This window comes from Callithrix jacchus, chromosome 16 (genome assembly GCF_049354715.1).
Source record: "Callithrix jacchus isolate 240 chromosome 16, calJac240_pri, whole genome shotgun sequence".
NCBI classification, from domain to species: Eukaryota; Metazoa; Chordata; class Mammalia; order Primates; family Cebidae; genus Callithrix; species Callithrix jacchus.
The window spans coordinates 806,867-828,769 of NC_133517.1; the positions used below are offsets into that span (position 1 = coordinate 806,867).

Here is a 21,903-nt window from a genome sequence, read left to right on the forward strand (position 1 = left end):
TGTGTGACAGAGCAAGATCCCATCTCAAGAAAAAAGAGTGGCTTGTATGGAATCATACACATATGTATAGCATGTGATCGTCTGGAATTGGCTTTTTCTCCCCGCTCAGCATCATTCCCCGAAGTCTATCCGGGTTGTTTTGTGTATCAGTGGTTCACTCCATTTCGCGGCTCCATAGGACTCCATGGTATGGATGTACCAGTTTGTTTAATCATTCATCCCTTGAAGGGCTTTTGGGTTGTTTCTGGTTTTTGGCTATTACAAATAAAGCCGCTGTGGACGTTGGCAAACAGCGTTGATATAAATGTAGGTTTTCCTTTCTCTGGGATAGACGCCTAACGGTAGCTGTGCATTCAGTCTTATGAGAAATTGCCAAATTGTGTTCCAGACTGGCTATACTATTTTACATTCCTATCAGCAATGCCTGAATGATTCAGTTTCTCTGCGTCCTTCCAGCAGCTGGTGTCACAGTTTTAGCCATTTTTATAGCCATTATTTTTTTCATTTTAGCCATTCTGCTGGGTGTGTACTGACATTTCCCTGTGGTTTTAACTTGCAGCTCCCTAACGGCTGACAGTGCTGCCTATCTTTTCATATATTGATTTGCCATCTGCATAAGCTCTTCGGTAAAATGCTTGCTGATGTCTTTTGCCCAGATTCTTGTTGGACTCTTTGTCTTTTACTCTTGAGTTTTGAGAATTCTTTATTCTAGGTTCAAGGCTTTTGGCAGACATGAGGGTGAAAGCATTTTCCTGCCATGTGTATGCCGTCTTTCATCCTCTCAACAGTCTTTGGCATGACAAAAGCTTTTAATTCTAATGAAGTCTGATTTATTGGTTTATTTTCTTGAACTGATCATGATTTTTTGATGTCTGTGTACTCTTTGCTTAGCCCTAGCTCATAAATATTTTCTCTCATTTTTTTTCCTAAAAGTTCTATAGTTTCACATGGAGTTGTACATTTAAGTCCATAATCCATTTGGGGGTAATTGTTACATAAACTGCAAGGCGTAGGTTGAGGATTTTTTAGAATTTCTCACTGACCCCCGGACATATAGACACATTTTAGCCCAAGTTCCCTCTCTCTGCCTCTACATGTATGTTGTTAGACCTTATTTCACATGTACCTTAAATTTCACTGCTTTCATTCTAACACCAGGCTTCTTCAATCGTCTTGTCCTATACTGATCATATTCCTTCCCTAATATCTTACTGATTGAATGTACAATTGTTATGTAGGTATCTTATATTATTAACATGAGTCACGCTGATAATATGCTATATGCTTGTCTTTCTCAATATAAAGTAAGTCTCCAGAAAGGAGGGAGCATATCTTGCTGTTTCTCTTTATTTCCTACAGCTCCTAGCCCAATGTTTCGCAGTTAGTAAGGATTCAATGATATCTGCGGACTCAAAATGAGTTGAGTGTTTCCATCCTTTACATTTGCTAGAAGGGCACGTTTCCTCTTTCTGTATTCAGATGCAATATAAAAAGATTTTTTTCAAAAGGCAAAACTGAGTGAAAGAGCCAGTAGCATCCCAAGTGGATTTCTCCCTTGCTGCTGCTGTGCAGGCTGGAGCCTATTAGCAGGTCAGTGAGGTTAGGATGGAACTTAGGCTGCTCAGCACCGGCGTGTATGGTCGATTCTGGGAAGGTGCAATACTGATTCTTAAATGTTTTTGCATTTTGTCTTTGATTCCACTTACAGCATACCTTCTCAACACACTTAGAACTCTGAAATTATATGTGTGTGCGTGCCTGTATATACATACATACATACACAACAGCGCACATACGCGTCACACAGTGGGTGTATTTGTTGTTGTTGCTGTCTGTTTCCTCAAAGTAGCCTCCACGTTCTGTATTTCAGAAACATCTTTTGCATGTGTTGCCGACATTAAGATGTCCATTAATTCGGGACTCTTGGTCACTACATCCCATTTCATTGCAGTTTCCCAAACTCCTAGTGCTCAGATGATAATTTGTGTTAACCCTTTTTATTTTTATTTTTTTCCCCTCCGCTAATGCCAAATGGTTAAAATAACATGAGAAGAAAGGGCAGATCTAGAGAATTACATAAAGAATTTGCAAATAAATGATGATTATTATCAGAATATGAACCACGGCAAGAACAGGTGAATTTTCTGGTGTTAAAGTATTGGAACAGTTTTGTAGTTTTGCAGCATTTAGTTCTGAGTGTGCGCATTGCTCATTAGACATTAACACATGTCCGTATTCTACACCAAGGAACCTTTCAGGAGATAGTTCTATTAATAGCTAAGAGGATTTACAGGCTCACACTGTATTTTCTTCAAAGACACGTGTAACATCCAGCAGGAAAACTGTCACTCTTTGCATAAATAATGTGATTACCTACTGATACAAACTCATGACGTGCTTAGGAAATGCACGTCAGGAAACTTTGATTTTGGAAAAATCAAAGTTTGGAAACCCCTTAGCTCTTTAATGTTCTTATGTTCCTTTATTAGTTTATCATTTTTTTCCTAGGAATTATTTTAGAAAGCAGTCCGTAATTTTTCTTTCAGTATTATTATATGGGATATAATATTTATATCGGCGAAAGATACCCAAGGGCTAATACCAGTAGCCACAAAATCTGTCTAGATTTGCTGAGTGTTATAGCCTGAAACATGCAAACAAACAAAAAAGCAATAAACTATCATTTGTTTTGGTAAAGGGACTCTGTATAGACAGGAGAAAATTAGATAGATCAGGTAATTACCTTCTAGGTTCTAGATTTCCCTAGGGGTTGGTTTGAAAACATTTTCGATCAAACGTTAAGATAAGTGAGCAACGGCACTAAAGCTTGCCTATAGTTTATATTCGTTCTGAGTAAACACCTTCCCTTGACAGGAAAGGATCATGGATTGTGGAGATCATCTTACCTTGAAGTCAGGCGCAGCCCTGGGGTCTCCATTTTCTGTGGTTTGGTGAATGTCTGCGTTATATCTCTGAGCCCTAAACAGGGGCAGAAACTGCGTCCATATAGACGGCCTGGAGAAATGTTTCTGGAGGCACTCTTGGCTATCTTGGGAAAGCTGGGGCATGTTTTTACAATAAAGGCCCCAAATGAGTCCTGTGGCCTGGTTATGCCGATATTAGCACAGGATCCACTCTGTCTCTCTTCGTTCGGCTAATGCTGGGCTGGCTCTGAGTCTGTGGGGAGGCTCCTTGGAAAGTTACACTAATGAAAGCAACAGGATTATCTGCTGTGTGGATCAGTAGCTTATCCACAGATCTTTCATCTTCTATTCTTGGTAGAGCTGCTTACTTGAATGTCTAGGTGCCGTATGTTATGAGTGCCCTCTAAAGGTAGAAATGTATTCTTAATTCAGATGTAATCCTAAATCGAAACGGAAAGAAATGATCCAAGTGATATACAGCTTAGCATATAGTGATAAACAGATTTCCTGGCAAAATTCTGTATTAGTGGCATGTGACAGGCAATAGTACTTGACAATCTTGGGCTGTGCAATTGACAGACAGGTGGTTGGCCCAAACTTTCCAAGTTGCTTAAAAAGTTATTTTAATTGCAATCAACTCTTTAGCTAGAAACTGATGCAAAACTCATACCCAAACTTAAACTCAAGGGTTATTTTGCTTTTTATGTACATCATGTGGAATAAGTTACATTGATTTTCTTATGAGACAACTAGACAATAAGTAAGCCAAGAATTGACTTCTAACACTACTTCATATTTATAAACTGCTTTATAAATGTAAGATTATTAAGCAGAAAGGAAAAGATAGAATACCTTTCTGTCAAGAGGTAACTAATGCCCAGGTAGCTTCTGTTGGGTTTGAGGGTGCACAAAGATAAGAGATGTATATTGCTGGGGTCTATAAACTAAAGAGTTTCCTTTCGTAAAACCGCTTTATAGATTCAAGGCAATCTCTATCATATCTCGGCTCCTTTCTTCTGCAGAAGTTGACAGTAGATTCTAAACATTCGTATAAAATTTTAAGGGGCTGGGCACGGTGGCTCATGCCTGTAACCCCAGCACTTTGGGAGGCTGAGGGGGACAGATCGGGAAGTCAGGAGTTTGAGACCAGCCTAACCAACATGGTGAAATCCCATCTCTACTAACAATGCAAAAAAATTAGCTGGGTGTGGTGGCAGGCACCTGTAATCTCAGCTACTCAGGAGGCTGAGGCAGGAGAATCACTTGAACCTAGGAGACAGAGGTTGCAGTGATCTGAGATTGTGCCACTGCACTCCAGCCTGGGGGACAGGGTGAGACTACATCTCAAAAAAAAAAAAAAAAAAATTACAAGGGACCTAGAATATCCAAAACAGTCTTGAAAAAAAAAAGTTGAAGGATCACACCTCTCAATTTTAAAATGTAGCACAAAGCTACAGTAATGACCATTGACATTCTTCACAAAATTAGAAAAAACTATTTTAAAATTCATATGGAACCAAAGAAGAGCTCATACAGCCAAGATGATCCTAAGCAAAAAGAACAAAGCTGGAGGCATCACGCTATTGGACTTCAAACTATATTGCAAGGCTACAATAACCAAAACAGCATGGTACTGTCACTAAAACAGATTTATAGACTGATGGAACAGAATAGAGAACTCAGAAATAAGACCATCTACAACCATCTGATCATCAACAAACCTTAAAAAAAACCCAAAAAAACAAGCAATGGGTTCCCTATTTAATAAATGGTGCTGGGAGAGCTAGCCATATGCAGAAAATTGAAACCAGACCCCTTCCTTACACCTTATACACAAATTAACTCAAGATGGATTAAAGACTTAAATGTAAAACCCAAAACTATAAAAACCCTAGAAGGAAATCTAGGCAATACCATTTAGGACATAGGCATTTTTCATTTTATGAAAAAATTTCCAAAAACAATTGCAACAAAAGCCAAAATTGACAAATGGGATCTAATTAAACTAGAGAGCTTCTGCACAGCAAAAGAAACTATCATCAGAGTGAACAGGCAACCTACAGAGTGGGAGAAAATTTTTGCAACCTATCCATCTGACAAAGGTCTAATAACCAGAATTTACAAGGAACTTAAACAAATTTACAAGAAAAAAACAACCCAATTAAAAAGTGGACAAAGGACTATGAACAGACACTTCCCAAAAGAAGACATTCATGCAGCCAACACACATATGAAAAAAAGCTCATCATCACTGATCATTAGAGAAATGCAAATCAGGCTGGTGTGGTGGCTCAATGCCTGCAATCCCAGAACTTTGGGAGGCTGAGGTGGATGGATCACCTGAGGTCAGGAGCTCAAGACCAGCCTGGCTAATGTGGTGAAAATCTGTCTCTACTAAAAATACAAAAATTAGCTGGGTGTAGTCCCAGCTACTCAGGATACTGAGGCAGGAGAATCGTTTGAACCAGGGAGGCGGGGATTGCAGTGACCCGAGATTGCGGCACTGCACTCCAGGCTGGGTGACAGAGCAAGACGTTGTCTCAGGAAAAAAAAAAAAAAAAGAGAGAGAAAGAGAGAGAGAGAGAGAGAGAGAGAGAGAGAGAGAGAGAGAGAAATGAAAATCCAAATCACAATGAGATACCATCACATACCAGTCAGAATGGCAATTACTAAAAAGTCAAGAAACAATAGATGCTGCTGAGGTTGTGGAGAAATAGGAATGCTTTTATACTGTTGGTGGGAATATAAATTAGTTGCACCATTGTGGAAGACAGTGTGGGCGATTCCTCAAAGATCTGGAACCAGAAATAACATTTGACCCAGCAATCTCATTACTGGGAATATACCCAAAGGTGTATAAATGACTCTGTTACAAGGGTACATGCTCACATATTCATTGCAGCACTGTTCACAATAGCAAAGATATGTAATCAACCCATATGCCCATCAGTGATAGACTGGATAAAGAAAATGTGGGACATATATACCATTGAATACTATGCAGCCATAAAAAGGATTGAGATCGTGTCTTTTGCAGGGACATGGATGGAGCTGGGAGCCATTATCCTTGGCAAACGAACGCAGGAACAGAAAACCAAACCCCACATGTTCTCACTTATAAGTGTTAGCTGAACAATGAGAACACGTGGACACAGGGAGGAGAACATCACACACTGGTACTTTCGGGGTGGGGTTGGGGGAGGGAGAGCATTAGGAAAAATAGCAAATGTATTCTGGGCTTAATACCTAGGTGATGGGTTGATAGGTGCAGCAAACCACCATGCACACATTTACCTATGTAACAAAGCTGCACATCCTGCACATGTAATCAAGAACTTAAAAATTAAAAAAATATTTTTAAAGGTACAGTAATTAAGACTGTGTGGTACTGCTATAAGGATAGGTATGTAGATGTGTTTATCAATGAGACAGAACTGAGAGTCCAGAATTAACCCATACACTTGTCAATTGATTTCTGACAAGACAATTCAATGGGGAAAGGATCGTTTTTTCAGCAAATGGTGTGAGGATAACTGCTTCTCCACATGCAGAAAAATTACATAGGACCTCTATTTCACACTCTTTAGAAAAACTAATTCAGGATGAATCATAGATCTAAATGTAAGAGCCAAAGCTATGAAACTCTGAGAAGAAAACATAAGGTTAAATCTTTGTGATCTTGGATTAGGCAAGTCCTTCTTTGATACAATATCAAAAGTGCAACTGACAAAAAAGAAAATAGGTAAATCGGACTTAATAAAAATTAAAAACTTTTGTGCTTTAAAGTACATCATAAAGAAAGTGAAAAGACAACCCACAAAATAGGGGAGAATATTGCAAATCATGTAAATAAGGGAATTGTAATCCAGAATATACAAAGAGCTCTTACAATTCAAAAACAACAACAAAAAACCCACCCAATTAAAAATGGGTAAAGTGTTTAAATAAACATTTCTCCCAAGATGATGTACAAATGGCTAAATAAGCACATGAAAAAATGTTCAGGACTATTAGACGCTGGGGAAAGAAGTCAAAACCACAGTGAGACACCTATTCACACCAAAATGGATTTGCTTTAACTAAAAACACAGACAATGACAGTGTTGGTGAAGATGTGGAGACACTGAGTCTTTCATACATTACTGGGGTGAATGCAAGGCCTTGCAACCACTTTGGAAAACAGTCTGGCAGTTCCTCAAACTGTTAAACACAGAGTTACCATATAAACCAACAATTCTACTCCTAGGTATCTGCTCAAATAACATAAATGGAACCTATGATCACACAAAGACTTGCATACAAAGGTCTAAAAAATTGAAACAGGCCGGGCGCGGTGGCTCATGCCTGTAATCCCAGCACTTTGGGAGCCTGAGGAGGGCAGATCACTTGAAGTCAGAAGCTTGAGACCAGCACGACCAACATGGAAAAACCCAATCTCTACGAAACATACAAAATTAGCCGGGTGCGGTGGCACAGGCCCGTAATCCCAGCTACTGGAGGCTAAGGCAGGAAAATCGCTTAAATCTGGGAGACAGAGGTTGTGGTGAGCCAAGATCGTGCCATTGCCTTCCAGCCTGGGCAACAAGAACAAAATTCCATCTAAAAAAAAAAAAAAAAATTAAAACAATCTGCATGCCCACTAACTGGTAAACAGATAAACAAAATGTGGTACATCGTACAATGGAATAGCATTCAGCCGTAAAAAGGAATGAAGTGTGGATACAAGCTGCAACATAAACCTTGAAAACTTCACGGTAAAGTGAAAGAAGTCATCCACAAAAGACCACATATTGTATGATCACATTTATTAAAGAAATCTCCTGAATAGGCCAATCTTGAGATATAAAAAAATTAGTATTTGCCGAGGGCAGGGGGGTGTTTGGAGAGGAAGCGAGTGACTACTATGGGTAAGGGGCTTCGTTTTAGAGCGAGAAAAACGTGCTAAAACTGATTGTGGTGATACATGTATAGTGTGATGAACGTACTAAAAACCATTGAATTGTATCTTTTAAATGGGTGGCTTTTATGTTCTATGAATAATATCTCAATAAAGCTGTTACATTTCCTAAAAAGAAAGACAACTTCCTCAAGCGACCAAGTGTTTAGAGTGGGGCAGTAAGTCTCATGCCCTTTCACCGTTTCAGGAACTGAGCTGCAGTATAGCTGTGTTTTCTGGCGTCAGGTCTCTCGCAGGCCGCAGTGAAGGTGTTGGCTGCTGACATTTCAAAGCTCAGCTGGGCTCTGTTTCAGGCTTACCCACGCAGTTGTCCATATTTGTTTCTTTGATGCCTGGACTAAGGGCTTCAATTTTTTACTGGTTGTTCACTGGGGGCTGTTGTTGGTTCGGCCACATCAGCTTCTCTATGGTTCACAACATGGCACCTTGCTGCATCAGTGAGCAAGTGAGAAGAACCTGGGAGAATGCAAGCAAGACAAGTCTTTTGTCACCTGATCTCAGAATTGACATCCCTTTACTTTTGCCATTTTCTGATCCTTAGAGGAACATAAGGACCAGCAAGTGTAGATCCAGCCCACACTCAAGAAGAGAGGATTGCATAAGGATATGAGTCACTGGGAGGTGGGGATCAGTAAGAGCCATTTCAGAGGCTGTCTACCACATGGACCATAGTTTTAAAATGTCAAGTTTGGGAGGTTGTCCTTATGGGGCCAATGGTACAATGCAATGAAATTAACTTGCCTGCGAAATCTGAAGCGTGGCTGCCATAAGAATTCAGAACACTGGGATGGAGTGTAAGTGAAAACCTGTGTAATTGATGATAGATGTGCTTCGGCAATACCAAAGCAATCAGAGCACTTTGTGAAGGGGTCATGATGTCACTCTTCAGTGCTACTGTTAGGCCAGCTTCTGTTATTGTTCCCAAGGGCACTGAGTCAAAGAATGGAAAACCGTTCTTCCATGAAACTAGCAATTTATTCAGTGAGCTATACAAACTTCTCAGAGTCCTTGTGTAACTGAAGGTAGCATAACCTTCACTTGGGGTGGTAAGTTTTCATGACAAATATTTTAAAATGGGATTTTCTTTGACTATAACTTTTCTATTTCTGTGGGCAAATATAAGTTCAATTCATACATGGAAAGAAAAGATTGGAAATGATGATGTTTATAGCAGTCCATATATTTCAGACTGAAGAAATTCCCTTGAGGAAATAGATTATTACTATTATTTTCTCCTGTCCATATAGATTTATCTAATTTCCCTTATGTCATTTCTCAATAACAAATCTGAAGCTCGCTTTTAAAGAAATTACAAAGTAATTCAAGGTAGCTCAAGGCTACCTTGCCTATGCTATAATGCAACAGTCCCTAACCCTTTTGGTACCAGGGACCAATTTCCTGGAAGACAGTTTTTCCACAGACAGGGTAGGGGGTGATGGGGCTGGTTTTAGGATGAAACTATTCCACCTCAGATCATGAGGCATTAGATTCTCATAAGGAGTGTGCAATCTGGCTCCCCTGCACGTGCAGTTCACAACAGGGTTCATGCTCCCGTGAGAATCTAACGCCACTGCTGATCTGACAGGAGGCAGAGCTCAGGCGTTACTGCGCGCTTGCCCACTGCTCACTTCCTGCTGTGCAGCCCGGTTCCTAACAGACCATGGACCCCACCAGTCTGGGTCCCAAGGTTTGGGGACCCCTGATAAGATACATTATTAGGCACTTGACTTCACTGCTATGGTCTGGATGTTTGTGTCTCCTCAAAATTCCTGTGTTGAAATCCGAACTCCCAAGATGACAGTATTAGGAGGCGGGACCTTTGGGAGATGATCAGGTCATGAGGGTGGCGTTCTCATGCATGAAATTAATGTCCTTATGAAAGAGACCCCAGAGAGCTCTCTCACTTTCTCTCCACCATGTGAAGCTACAATGAGAAGTCTGCAGTCTGCAAGCTGGGAGAATCCTCCACCAGAACTGAGCATGCTAGCTCGCAAGTTCCGGACTTCCAGCCTCCAGAACTGTGAGAAAATGAATTTCTGTTGTTAATAAGCCACCCAGTCTATGGCACTTGGTTACAGGAGCCTGAGTGGACCAAGAAAAGTCTCCTATAGAAGTGTTAAAGAAATAACGTTAAGAGAGATAATACCAGGAGTACTGGCCTCTCCTTTCTTCCTAAGCCAGACAAATTGGTAATGCTGCGATACTCAGAGAATGCCAGCCCAGGTGACCTGTGAAGCAGCCCGTCTGCTCACTGCACAGTTCCTGATTTTGTCCCATATCTTTGTGCCTCCCGGAAAAGAGGGGAAGGGGGGAGCCTTCTGAAAGCTCATGAGACTCGCTGTATTGCCAGTCTGTGGCTGAAGTGACACAGAAAGGGAGTGCAAAGATCAGGCCTCCTTGCCAGCTTTGCTTAGTTACACAGAAAACATGCTCTGTTTCAGCTTTTAGGAGTTTATTAGCACATGATCGGTTTCTGTTTCTCCTTTATGAAAGTTTCCCCCTTAGATCTGCTTTCAAAACAACACTCAGACTTTCACTTCTGGCTAAGATAGAATGAGTGACCTAGTATGATCTTTGACGCTGTTATATATCTTTATTCACAATCAATGCATGATTTCGATTATTCTGACTTTAATTTTACTAAAAGTTAACATTTTTAGTAAAAATGTGGCTATAGTTATAAATCCCTTTCAATTTTTTTTTCTTCTTTTGAGACAGAGTCTCACTCTGTTGCCCAGACTTGGAGTGCAGTGATGCGATCTCACCTCACTGCAACCTCTAACTCCCGGGTTCAGTTCTTCTGCCTCAGCCTCCGGAGTAGCTGAGACTACAGGCACACACCACCATACCCGGCTAATTTTTGTATTTTTAGTACAGATGGAATTTCACTATGTTGGCCAGGCTGGTCTTGAACTCCTGACCTCGTTATCTGTCCGCCTTGGGCTCCCAAAGTGCTGGGATGAGGTGTGAGCCACCAGCCCCGGCCCTTTTCAGTGCTTTTTAGGGAAAACATACTGTCATATATACCTCACCTCAGGGCAGTACATTCTGCTTGTAAGGCAAAGACATTCTGCTTTTAAGTCCAGGCTTAGGCCTGGACTAGGGGAAAGTATGGGCTCCAGATGGGACTGTCGGATAAAGTACAGGACGTCCAGTAAATGTGAGTTTTGGATAAACAACTAATAACTTTTTAGTATAAATGCAAATACTGCAGTGGGATTTATTATTTGCTAAATATGCAACCCTAGGTCAAAAGAGCTTTTCTGACCCACTTCTCAGCCTTAGTTTTCTATTTGAAATCGGAATAAGAAGGCCTGCTTCATGGAGCTGTTAAACCCAAATGAAAATTAATTTGAAAGCACTAAATCAAACTTTTTTTTCCTTATTTTTAATTTTTTTTTTTAACCCACGGATACCCACCCTAAATACCTATGGTGAGAGACCCATGATCCAATGGGCAGGAATACCTGTGACCAGCAGGAAGCTACAGAATAAATCAAACTTTTCAAAAGAAGACGGTTAAAATAAGAGAGTTCTGGCCTCGCTAGCTGCTTCCGGGTGGGGGTCTTCGGCCTCCCCTAGGCGAGGCCTGGGTCTGGAGGCTGGGGGTCCTCGCGTGCCTGCCACGCTCGCCGCCTCCCACCTGCCCTGGCTGGCTGAGGCCCGAGCATTGCGTCGCTCCCAAGCCCAAGTTACGGACTCAGGGGCTCCGGCTGCCCGCGCGGAACAAGGCCCGCCACAACGCCCGCCCCTCCGCCGGCTGTTTTGGACTCTCCCGGCTTCCGGCTTCCGGCTTCCGGCTTCCGCTTTCCGCAGCGGTCACGTGCCTCCTACCACGTGACCGACGCTCTGTCATCCTCTTGCGGCCGCGCTGGTTTCCTTCTACCTGTGCTGCCCTCAACGACTCCTTGGTGCGGGACCCGCTTCACTTTTCGCTCCCGGAGTCTCTCGCTGCTGCTTAGACCTCCGGAACTGACAGGAGACGCCGCCTTGGCTCTGACTCGGCGCCCCAGCCCGGCTGTGGCCCCGGAGCCCCGGACCGCCGCACGCTCCCTGCCGGCTTTGGGTGCATTGTGGGGTCCCCAGGGTTCGCGAGGTAAGGCCACCCTCGGGGTTTTTTGGTCTCAGGCTCCGGACCCGGTCAGGCGCCCCTGCAGTTTCTCCAGCTTGCCTGCTGCGTGCTGCTGTCTCGCCGCTTGGGCCCCTCCGTCCTCCTTCGGCCCCCGGTTGCCAGGTTGCTCTTCCAGGCCTCAACCACGTTTACGAAATTCTGGAGCGTTTCTCGCAGGGAGAAGAAACTTGAGGGAGGGCAGGAGAGTGGAGGGAGAGGGGTAAACGTCCTAGGACTGGGCCCTGGCCCTGGCTTGCTGGGGGTGCGAGTCGTTCAGGGACGTGGGTAACTGTCCAGTGACACCTTGAACTACCCCGGGCGGGCGGCTGGGGCTGAGCCTCCTTGGCTGCGGAGTTCCAGCCTGGCCCGGTTGAAGCCCGTTTTTTCCTGGTCTCGGTCGTTCCGCGCGGCCCCGTTTGTTTAGACAGCAAATCTTCAGATACAGAGTTTAAGTTCCAAATTGACGAAGGTCACTGGGAACCCAGAATAGAATTTTTGATAGGATTTTTAGCTTCTTTGTGACCAGGGCCATCAGTTTATATTTTGCAGATGGCAACCTGTATTTTGTGTTGTGATAAAATCAGTCGTTTGTATCTGGACGTTTAGGAGTGAGAATTACGTAGAATTGCGTTATTGTAGGTTCATGTTGTCCGACCAGACCGCCATTGTTGGCTTACCTAAAAACTGTAATAGGTATTTGTTCTAAAAATTTCTCTCCGAATTGATTTTGCAAATATTATGAATTTTGTTTGCAAAGGAAAGCACTGTCTTCTAAGAAATTATGTTACCACTTTTTGTATTTTGAGTAATTTTAGAAAGGATTTAACAATTTTTAATGTGCCACTGCAAAATGATGCTTAGTAAATGTTTATAAGGTAGCTAGCCTTATCTGTACTATACATATTCTTATTGTTTATGAGAAAAGTTAACCACAATTCTATAAATTTACAGTATTTTCCCATATTTATACCTATTCTATTTAATCATGATTTCTGATTTCAGTATATAAGTGATTGCTTTAAAAATCTTATTGCAGTGTTAGTGCCAGTAATGACAAAATCTTGTCTAGAAAAGCAAAAGCCTGAAGAATTCTTTTATGGAGCAGTGGACAGAATTAGAAATATAATGATACTTTCAGACTTAGGACATTTAATATTTGAGTTGAATGCCTGGGGAGATGATGATATTAATAGTGTAAAAGAAACACCTAGTATTGTTTTCTTTTCTTTTCTTTTTTTTTTAACCTTGCATCTAAATTGAAGATCTGTTAAAAGACATTCAAGGTTACAGTTTAGATGACCAAAATGGATATCCGCGGTGCGGTGGATGCTGCTGTCCCAACCAACATTATTGCTGCCAAGGCTGCAGAAGTTCGTGCAAACAAAGTGAACTGGCAATCTTATCTTCAGTAAGTTCCGCTTTGCTGTGAATAATGGACAGTCATATGCTTTTGCCTCAGTCTTTTTCATGGTCATGCTTCTATGAGAGAAATACTGGGAAAATATTAGTAAATGTGGAAGAAACACTTCCTCCTCAGGATAATTAGCTGTCTTGGGGAGTTAAGTGTGGTGTGGTGGAAACAGCTTGGCACTCTAGTGAGAAAACAGAGGTGCTGATAGTACATTTGACCTTCCCTGGCTGGCTGGAAGTACTTTTTGAATGAGCAGGAAACACAGGAGGAATGTTTTGGGCTCCGGAGAGGGGAGGGGATGAGGGGAGAAACCTGCTAGACTAGTCTAATGTGCCCTGGCAGTCAGCATGGGGGCAGAAGGCCTTTCTACAGTAGTGCTTACAACAAATAAAACGCATAGATGTTTGAGTTGAGGGACTTGGGTTTGAGTTTTGATTCTTGCTATTAGTTTGGTGATCTTAAGCAAATCATTTAAATTCTCTGAGGTTCAAAAAGTAAAATGTGAAATGGGGAGACATACCCACAGGCTTATTGCTGAAATAATGTATTTTAAAGTATTCCCATAGTAGAATACAAGCGTTAGTATGTTGAATACAGTACGTTTTAGTTCTCCCTTCTTTCTTGTGTGTATTCCTATTTAATGTGCTGGTGTTTTGGTATTCTGTACTTGTCTGTAAAGTGAGCATTCGTGTATTCTTGACCATATCTTATTGACTTCCTATTTATTTTGGTATATTTATAACCGAGTAATTAAAGAATTCGGTTGATTTGCATATGCATTTTGAAAAACAAATTGAGGAATCTGTAGTTTTATATTAGTGTTAATTTTATATTGGTATTAATAGTTTGTGTTGTTGTAGGAGGAATATATAGTATACAAAAACAATCCTTTCATTTCTGTTAATTTAATCACTCATCAAACATTCATTGATTGCCTACCAAGTTTGAGGCATTTTTCCAGGCTTTGAGGCCACAAAAATTCCATATAGAGTACGATCCCTAAAGCAACTTATACTCTAGTAGGGAAGTCACATGTATTAATGATTGTTTTAATTCAGTATGCTAACTGTGGCAATAGAAGGATGTACACCGTCTGGCAGGTGCACATAAAAAAGACAACTAATTCTACCCTCTGGAAGTTTTCCTGAAGGGGATGGTCCCTGAACTGAGTTTTCGAGAATGAGGGGTATTTAGCCATGTGGCAAGTAGGAGCAGCTTTGGGAATAGAACAGATAGTATGAGCAAAGTCAGGGAGGCAAAATCAGCACTCTGGGTGGGAGCTGTACATGTTTTGGAGGCAGGCAGTGCAGAGAGCTGAGGCTGGAGAGGCGGCCAGAGGCTGATGGTGAAGATGCCATGTGTGGGTGTGTGGTTGGAAGGAGTTTGGATTTGATCCTATCAGTCAGTGCTTTTCAAGCTGATTTTTAAGCCATGAAACCAATGGTTGATGTGGAGTCAGCATGTAAAACTGATGAAAATGATAGAATGGAGGTGGGAGTGTGTGTCTTAGAGTCCTCTTCTTGAGACCATTCACCATTTTCCAAGGAGCCGTAGGTGTTGGAAACTAGTGAATCTTGTAGCTGGGAGTTAGAAGACTAAATCTGTCTCTTGACTGAATTGTTCTAACAGCAGCATAAAGGGTGAGTTTGTGGATGATAGGCCTATAGGTAGAGAGAGGCTATAGCAGTTATTAAGGTATTGGAATAAACAGAACCGATACATTTGAGAAAGTTCTTAATGATTGATTTGGTGTGTGAGGGTGAAAGAGAAGTCTTGGATGACTTCTGGATTCCTTCTTTAGGGAATTGGGTTATTGTGGGGCCACTGACTGAAGGACGGGAGGAGAGGAGGCTTGCTGATATTTTTTCTGTTCATCAGCGTCTGTGTAATTGTTTAAATCCCCTGTGAAATTGGGATTCTGAGCTCTGTTTCCTAATTTCTTTGGTCCAGAGTGCATTTAGACTAGAGGACAGGGAGTTTCATGTTTATAAAGCCTGGATCTGTTTATAGCCTACATGGAATCATATTGTTGATCGTAAAGCACTGGCGGTCTGGCCAGAGCGCCCCCTAACTTTGGTGTTTGGAGTGTTTTTAGTTACATGGAATTTTTAAAATTGCTTTATTTCTGTTTTTCGTTACCCATGGCCTATGATATATGTTATATTTTCCCGTTTTCCTATATATGTCTGTCCTTTGTTCTGCTGTCCATCTCACAAATTTCTTTTATAAAACCCTTCCACTCTGTAGGTGTGTGGGCAAGTGTTCACCAAATGTTAACTGTGTGCCTGTTGAGCCTGTTCATGTGTGGGCACTAGAGAGTGTGAAATGTGTCTCTCATAAAAGAGCTTACAGATTGTTGGAGGCTGGATACAATGTGAAGAAATCAGTGAATCTTCTATCACATTCTGTACTGAGATAATAAGACCTGTAAAAGAGCTCCCTAGTGTCGAGAGCTCAGTATGCTTTTTTCCCTCACAGATTAACATGTTATTATGAAAATGTGGTATTTGAAATATGCATTTATATTTGATTAAGCTTTTTCTTAATAACTGGCCAGTCCATAAATGAATGGGTAGGGTCTGTATTTAGAGATTAGGATGGGGTTTGCTGTGGGATTTGGAGTACCTGAGGAGTGGAGAAGTTGGGAAGGTTGAGCTGCATGTCTTCTGCCTCCTGAGACAGTCTCGCCGTTGTCAAAGTCAGCGTCCTCACCACTGGCGAAGGTAACAGTGGTGACGATGCTGACTTCGAAAACGGCGAGACTGTCTCAGGAGGCGGAAGACAGTGGAGATGACTGAGTGAGAGGGAACGTGAAAGTCTTGACTGAATCTCTCACAGGAAGTAGTTTGGAATTTCAATGATCGAGTGCTGGGGAGGAGACTTGAAGGGTGAAGAGCCAGTGATGAAGCGACCCCGGAAGATAAAGAGGAAAATAACAGAGTGTGGGGTCAGGATGGGCAGTTGTTCTCCAGAGAAGAGGAAAATCAGCTTTTTCCTCCCTTTTTTTGGTCTGGATGGAAAGAATATGCTAGAGAAAAATGGCTGTAGAAATTCATGTAAAGTGGCTTTGGACTTGATAAATTAGAAAGTCATGTGAATTGTTTGGCTTGAAAAGGGGAATAAGGGTGGGACTCTGGGTAGTGCTGAGAGGTGATGTTTACTGAATGCTCCCATTTGCCAGGTGCTGCTCACCACCTTATGTGAATTTAATTTCATCCTCAATGCAGCCCCTTAGAGGCAATGTGATAATTGTTCGCATTTTGCAGATAAATTAGATGAGGTTGAATTCAGGTCTGTCTGATGCCAGGTCCCTTGCATCAGCCCTTGTGCTTTGCTGCCAAGGAGAGAAGACAAAGACTGAAAATTCCTCTATCACTTGCTTACATATTCATCTCTTACTGAACAAAACATCTTATTCTTACTTTCTAGGGGACAGATGATTTCTGCTGAAGATTGTGAGTTTATTCAGAGGTTTGAAATGAAACGAAGTCCTGAAGAGAAGCAAGAGATGCTTCAAACTGAAGGCAGCCAGGTGTGTAATGAACACTGAAGGCAGCCAGGTGACCGATGAGCATTGTGTAGTGAACACCGAAGGCAGCCAGGTGACCGATGAGCATTGTGTAGTGAACACCGAAGGCAGCCAGGTGACCGATGAACATTGTGTAGTGAACACCGAAGGCAGCCAGGTGACCGATGAACATTGTATAGTGAACACCGAAGGCAGCCAGGTGACCGATGAGCATTGTGTAGTGAACACCGAAGGCAGCCAGGTGACCGATGAACATTGTATAGTGAACACCGAAGGCAGCCAGGTGACCGATGAGCATTGTGTAGTGAACACCGAAGGCAGCCAGGTGACCGATGAACATTGTATAGTGAACACCGAAGGCAGCCAGGTGACTGATGAACATTGTATAGTGAACACCGAAGGCAGCCAGGTGACCGATGAGCATTGTGTAGTGAACACCGAAGGCAGCCAGGTGACCGATGAACATTGTATAGTGAACACTGAAGGCAGCCAGGTGACCGATGAGCATTGTATAGTGAACACTGAAGGCAGCCAGGTGACCGATGAACATTGTGTAATGCACACTCGCCTGTGTCGTCTAAAAGTTTAGAAAAATCTTAGTGATGAGTGACTTTCAGTTTTCTTGTTAATTTGGAAAAAATGTTATATTGAATATGTTTACCTTCATCCTTTTCTGCATTTCTAAATATCTTCTTGGAATGTGCTCCTAGAAGATAAATTTCTGGAAAATAAATTACTGTTTCAGAGTATATTATGTTTTAAAAGTTGCTTAACTTTTTTTAAGATAATTTTTCCGCTTGATATTCTTACTAGTAATGTTTGAAATACCTAATATAATTGAAAATCTTTGAATTTGCTAAGTCGAAAGGGACATCTTATCACATTGATGACATGGGATTACACTATTTTCCTGTTGATTCATTAAGTATTTATATCTTCTTTGAAAAAATTTTTTGGGGGCATTCTATTTTTTTTAATCTATAGGGATTAAATTCATCCATTAAATGGAAAATTACACAATGGAACTTTCCATAAATGGAAACTAATAATTAATTATTTTAAATACCACAGAAATATCTTTACAGGCATAGCAGGGGAGAGAAGAATATACAGTTAAATGAAGAAAACAAAGCTATATACATATAACCCCTTTTGTAAAAAGTTCACATTTGCAGAAATAAGTGTGTAAGTTATATGCACAGAAAAATTGTGTAATTGTGTAATTTTCTATTTAATGGATGAATTTAATCCCTGTATATAGGGTTTTATTACCTTTTGATATACAGTCTTTTTACATACAAAATCTATTACTGTTTGCCTCATTTATAGCAGACTTTACTATTTATCTTTGAAGTGTTGTGGGTTTTTTTCGTATACAGTGGTTTAAAATGTTGAGTTATATATATTGATGTTTTACCTTCTTTTGTGATACATTTATCGTAGAAAAATAAAATACTATTAAGCAAAAGAGAAATGTTAATCTGCCTAATATTTCTCTGTTCAAGATGACTTGTTGACCCTTAGTGTATACCTCTCTAAATATTTTTCTGTGCATATAACTTACACACTTATTTCTGCAAATGTGAACTTTTTACAAAAGGGGTTATATGTATATAGCTTTGTTTTCTTCGTTTAACTGTATATTCTTCTCTCCCCTGCTATGCCTGTAAAGATATTTCTGTGGTATTTAAAATAATTAATTATTAGTTTCCATTTATGGAAAGTTCCATTGTGTAATTTTCCATTTAATGGATGAACTGTAATGATCTAAACTAATTCTATACTGTTGCAAATTTTGGCTGCTTCCATTTTTTTCTGTTTTGAGATGAACATTTAGTAATCTTCTCATAATAAATTTTAGAAATGCTATTATCTGGCCTGTAATCCTATCGCTTTGGGAGGCTGAGGAGGGCAGATCACTTGAGGTCAGAGTTCGAGACCAGCCTGGCCAACATGGTAAAATCCTATCTCTGCTAAAAATATAAAAAACAAAAAAATGAAGTGTAATTATTGATTAAACTATTTGAGCATGTGAGAGTTTTTGATATAATGAGAATGCCCTCTTGTTAGATTGTACCAGCTTACAGATCCTGCCAGCAGAATATGAGAGGGCCCGTGCTCCCCTGCTCCAGCACCCACTCTGGCTGTAGCCATTCATCTTTTGGTCATTTTGATAGGCGAAAGATAGTATCTTTTTTTTTTTAAAGATGGGGTTTCACCATGTTGGTTAGGTTGGTCTTGAAGTCCCAACCTCAGTGCCTTGGCCTGCAAAGTGCTTGGATTACAGGGGTGAGCCACCAGGCCCGGCCGACAAGATAGTATCTTAATGTAATAGTGTTACCCATTGTCAGATGGTTTTTGGCACCTTTTGTATCCATATCAGTTGCTTCTGTCAACACTGTCATGTGTTGACTACATAAACATGTTGGTAGGTATCGGACTGTGTATGCAGCGGTGGTCCTATAAGATTATACTACCTTATTTTTACTGTACTTAGCATTGTGTTACAGTTGCCTGCAGTATTCGGTACAGTTACAGACTGTGCAGGTGTGTAGCCTAGGAGCCATAGGCTCTACCATAAAGCCTCGGTATGTAGTAGGCACTGCTATCTGGGTTTAAGTACACTCTAGGATGCTCACACAACAAGGAAATTGCCTAATGGTGAATTTCTCAGAACTCTCCTCATTGTTAAGTGACACGTGGCTGTATGTTTTTTATTTACTTGTCTGTGGAAGTGTTTTTAATCTTATTGATGAGTCAGATTCCTTTATGTTTTAAGTATACCAGCTTTGTGCATGCCGTATTTTCCCAGATTGTGTGTTGAATTTTTAACTTGGTTTATGGGGCTCTTTGGCATATTGAAGTTGAAGTTGTGTGATGAAATCTAGTTCTTTCCTTTCTTTGTGATGTCTGCTGTTGGCGTCATCCTTTGAAAAAGCTTCCCCAGCTGCGTGTACAATGGAGCATGCAGCTCATTCACTATTCGTTCAGTACATGCACACTGAGTCCCTGCCATGTGCCTGGTGACACTGGGGATGTGCGTTAATAAGACTTTTCCCTTAAGTTAGGAGTTAAAACAGCCCTTTCTTTTTTTTTTTTTTTCCATTTTTTAAAAACCTGTTTCTTATTAAGTGTGCAAAAACAGTTCTTTCTTAATTGCAGTGTCTGGTGTGATGGGCCTTTTATGGGGCTGATGCCAGGAAACCTTTTATCTAAACAAAATGGCAGTATATCTGCAAAGAGTTCTGACAGAAATACCATGGGTAGCTTGTATCTTTTTTTTTTCTTAAAGAGGTTAAAGTGTTACCACTTTAATGTTTTGACTAAAAATCCCCATTATTTGTTACTGTTAACTTTTCGTATTCCTTATGGTGAGTGGACTCTCTATACATGGAAGACGTGATTCATAGATAAGCATAAGTTCTAGGATGAATACGATTTTGATAAGGTCTCCATTTTTTATAGCATGGCTTTTATCACATGTTCTTTGTTGCATTTGGGATTTATTGAATGAATGGATACTGAGTGAAATACACTTCACTTTAGACATCCTTAGGGTGGGGAAGTTTTTCAAAGTATGACTCCAAACCTGTTGCTGAGTGATGTTGCACACTTAAAACTATGTTTTTTGAGGGTGATTTAAGGGATTTTTATAGAGTGTTTTGATTTGCACCCTATTTGATTTATATGCTGAGTTTAAACCTGGCCCTAGAATCATTATAAGCTGATGCAAGTCATAGTAAGATCCTCCCATACGTCATCATAATGTTTGTAAAAGGTATACGTTTTCTGTAAGTAAAATTTATTGGTTAATAGTATTTGTATTCTAATTTATGGAAAGAGAAACAATGTTTCACTGATGTTTCATTAAAATATTGTGTTTGCAAATAAAAACAATAACGTTAATTTCATTTTTTGTAGTGTGCTAAAACATTTATAAATCTGATGACTCATATCTCCAAAGAACAGACTGTTCAGTATATACTCACGATGGTGGATGATATGCTGCAGGTAGGTGTATCCTTTACTTAACACATTTGGTGACTTCATCTTTTTGTGTATTTCACAGTAGCAACATTTTGGGTGAGATTTCACTTAAGAGTACACTGGTACTCTTCTAGAGTGTGATAATATATTTTTCTCATTTATGTGGGTTGTAATTTGCTAATAGAGCTAAAGACAGAGATACCCACACGCAGGCTCTTTTTGTTTTTCAGAATACCAAGTAATCAGTATGTATATTTTTCCGAGATACCTGAGAGTTGAATGCCAGCAAAGCTTGGTGAATCACCTGAGGCTTTCTGGATACCCTGTGTACTTACAGCTGCTATGGCTCCTTTGTATTCAGTCAGTCAACACGTTTCCGTGCTCACGTGTTCTAGGCCAGTGCCAGACCCTGGAGGTTCGGTGTTTTCATTCCTTTTGGGAACAGTTTTGCTTATCATCAGAAACTTTTCCAGTTTTGTACAGTTCCTATTTTATGCTTTACCATCCCTGAACCCAATTATAGAGGACTCCTTCATTTATATTTATATATTTTACACTAGAATATAATCTAGGCTTAGATTGTTGGTATGTAGAGCAGTTCTTATGAGATAGGTCTTCCAGCTGCTGAGTGTCTCAAGAGACTTGAAGGAAACAGTCAGTCTGGGTATTTAGGGAGGGTGATTCTGTTAACTTACAAGGAAGAAAAAATTTACTGATGGCCTACTTTTCACCAAGCACTGTACTATGATTGGGAATACAAAGGTTGGGCAGAATGGTGCTGTCTTCCTAGGGGTCATCATGTCCTTTACAGGAATCTAGTGATTTTATAACATGAGGAAGGATCAATATCAGGCCTGTCTGAGAGTGACTTTGGTCTCTCTGAGCACTTTTTCATTTAAAACAGTAAGGTTTAGAAAAAAGTGAATGTTCTGATCTGCCCTGGTTGTGTTGGTTACTGTATGGGACTGCGCCTAGAATGAGGGA

The 21,903-nt window shown here is 40.7% G+C and overlaps 2 protein-coding genes and 1 long non-coding RNA gene across 9 annotated transcripts in view; 1 reads left to right on the forward strand and 2 right to left on the reverse strand.

Annotated features, from left to right (window-relative positions):
* Positions 1-3,173, reverse strand: part of RGS20 (regulator of G protein signaling 20) — a 99,127-nt gene extending 95,954 nt beyond the window's left edge. For both annotated transcript variants that reach the window (XM_008982625.5, XM_078352449.1), the window contains exon 1: positions 2,907-3,173. In XM_008982625.5, the coding sequence (XP_008980873.3) occupies positions 2,907-3,068 (162 nt within the window). In that variant the 5' untranslated portion in view covers positions 3,069-3,173. The remainder of the gene's footprint in view (positions 1-2,906) is intronic.
* Positions 3,174-7,712: 4,539 nt separating this feature from the next.
* LOC144579673 (uncharacterized) lies at positions 7,713-8,811 on the reverse strand. Its single transcript, XR_013527821.1, has 2 exons — positions 8,623-8,811; positions 7,713-8,337 (listed from the first exon to the last, which is right to left on the reverse strand). It is a non-coding gene; the product is annotated as an uncharacterized LOC144579673 (long non-coding RNA).
* Positions 8,812-11,727: 2,916 nt separating this feature from the next.
* Positions 11,728-21,903, forward strand: part of ATP6V1H (ATPase H+ transporting V1 subunit H) — a 100,258-nt gene continuing 90,082 nt past the window's right edge. For 2 of the 6 annotated variants that reach the window (XM_002758895.7, XM_003734936.6), the window contains exons 1-4: positions 11,728-11,977; positions 13,255-13,400; positions 16,833-16,935; positions 20,854-20,943. In XM_002758895.7, coding sequence (XP_002758941.1) covers positions 13,288-13,400; positions 16,833-16,935; positions 20,854-20,943 — 306 coding nt within the window. In that variant the 5' untranslated portion in view covers positions 11,728-11,977; positions 13,255-13,287. Of the gene's footprint in view, positions 11,978-13,254; positions 13,401-16,832; positions 17,468-20,853; positions 20,944-21,903 lie in introns of those variants that run through there. The other 4 variants (XM_035277162.3, XM_078352448.1, XM_078352446.1 and 1 more) reach the window with 2 other exon arrangements.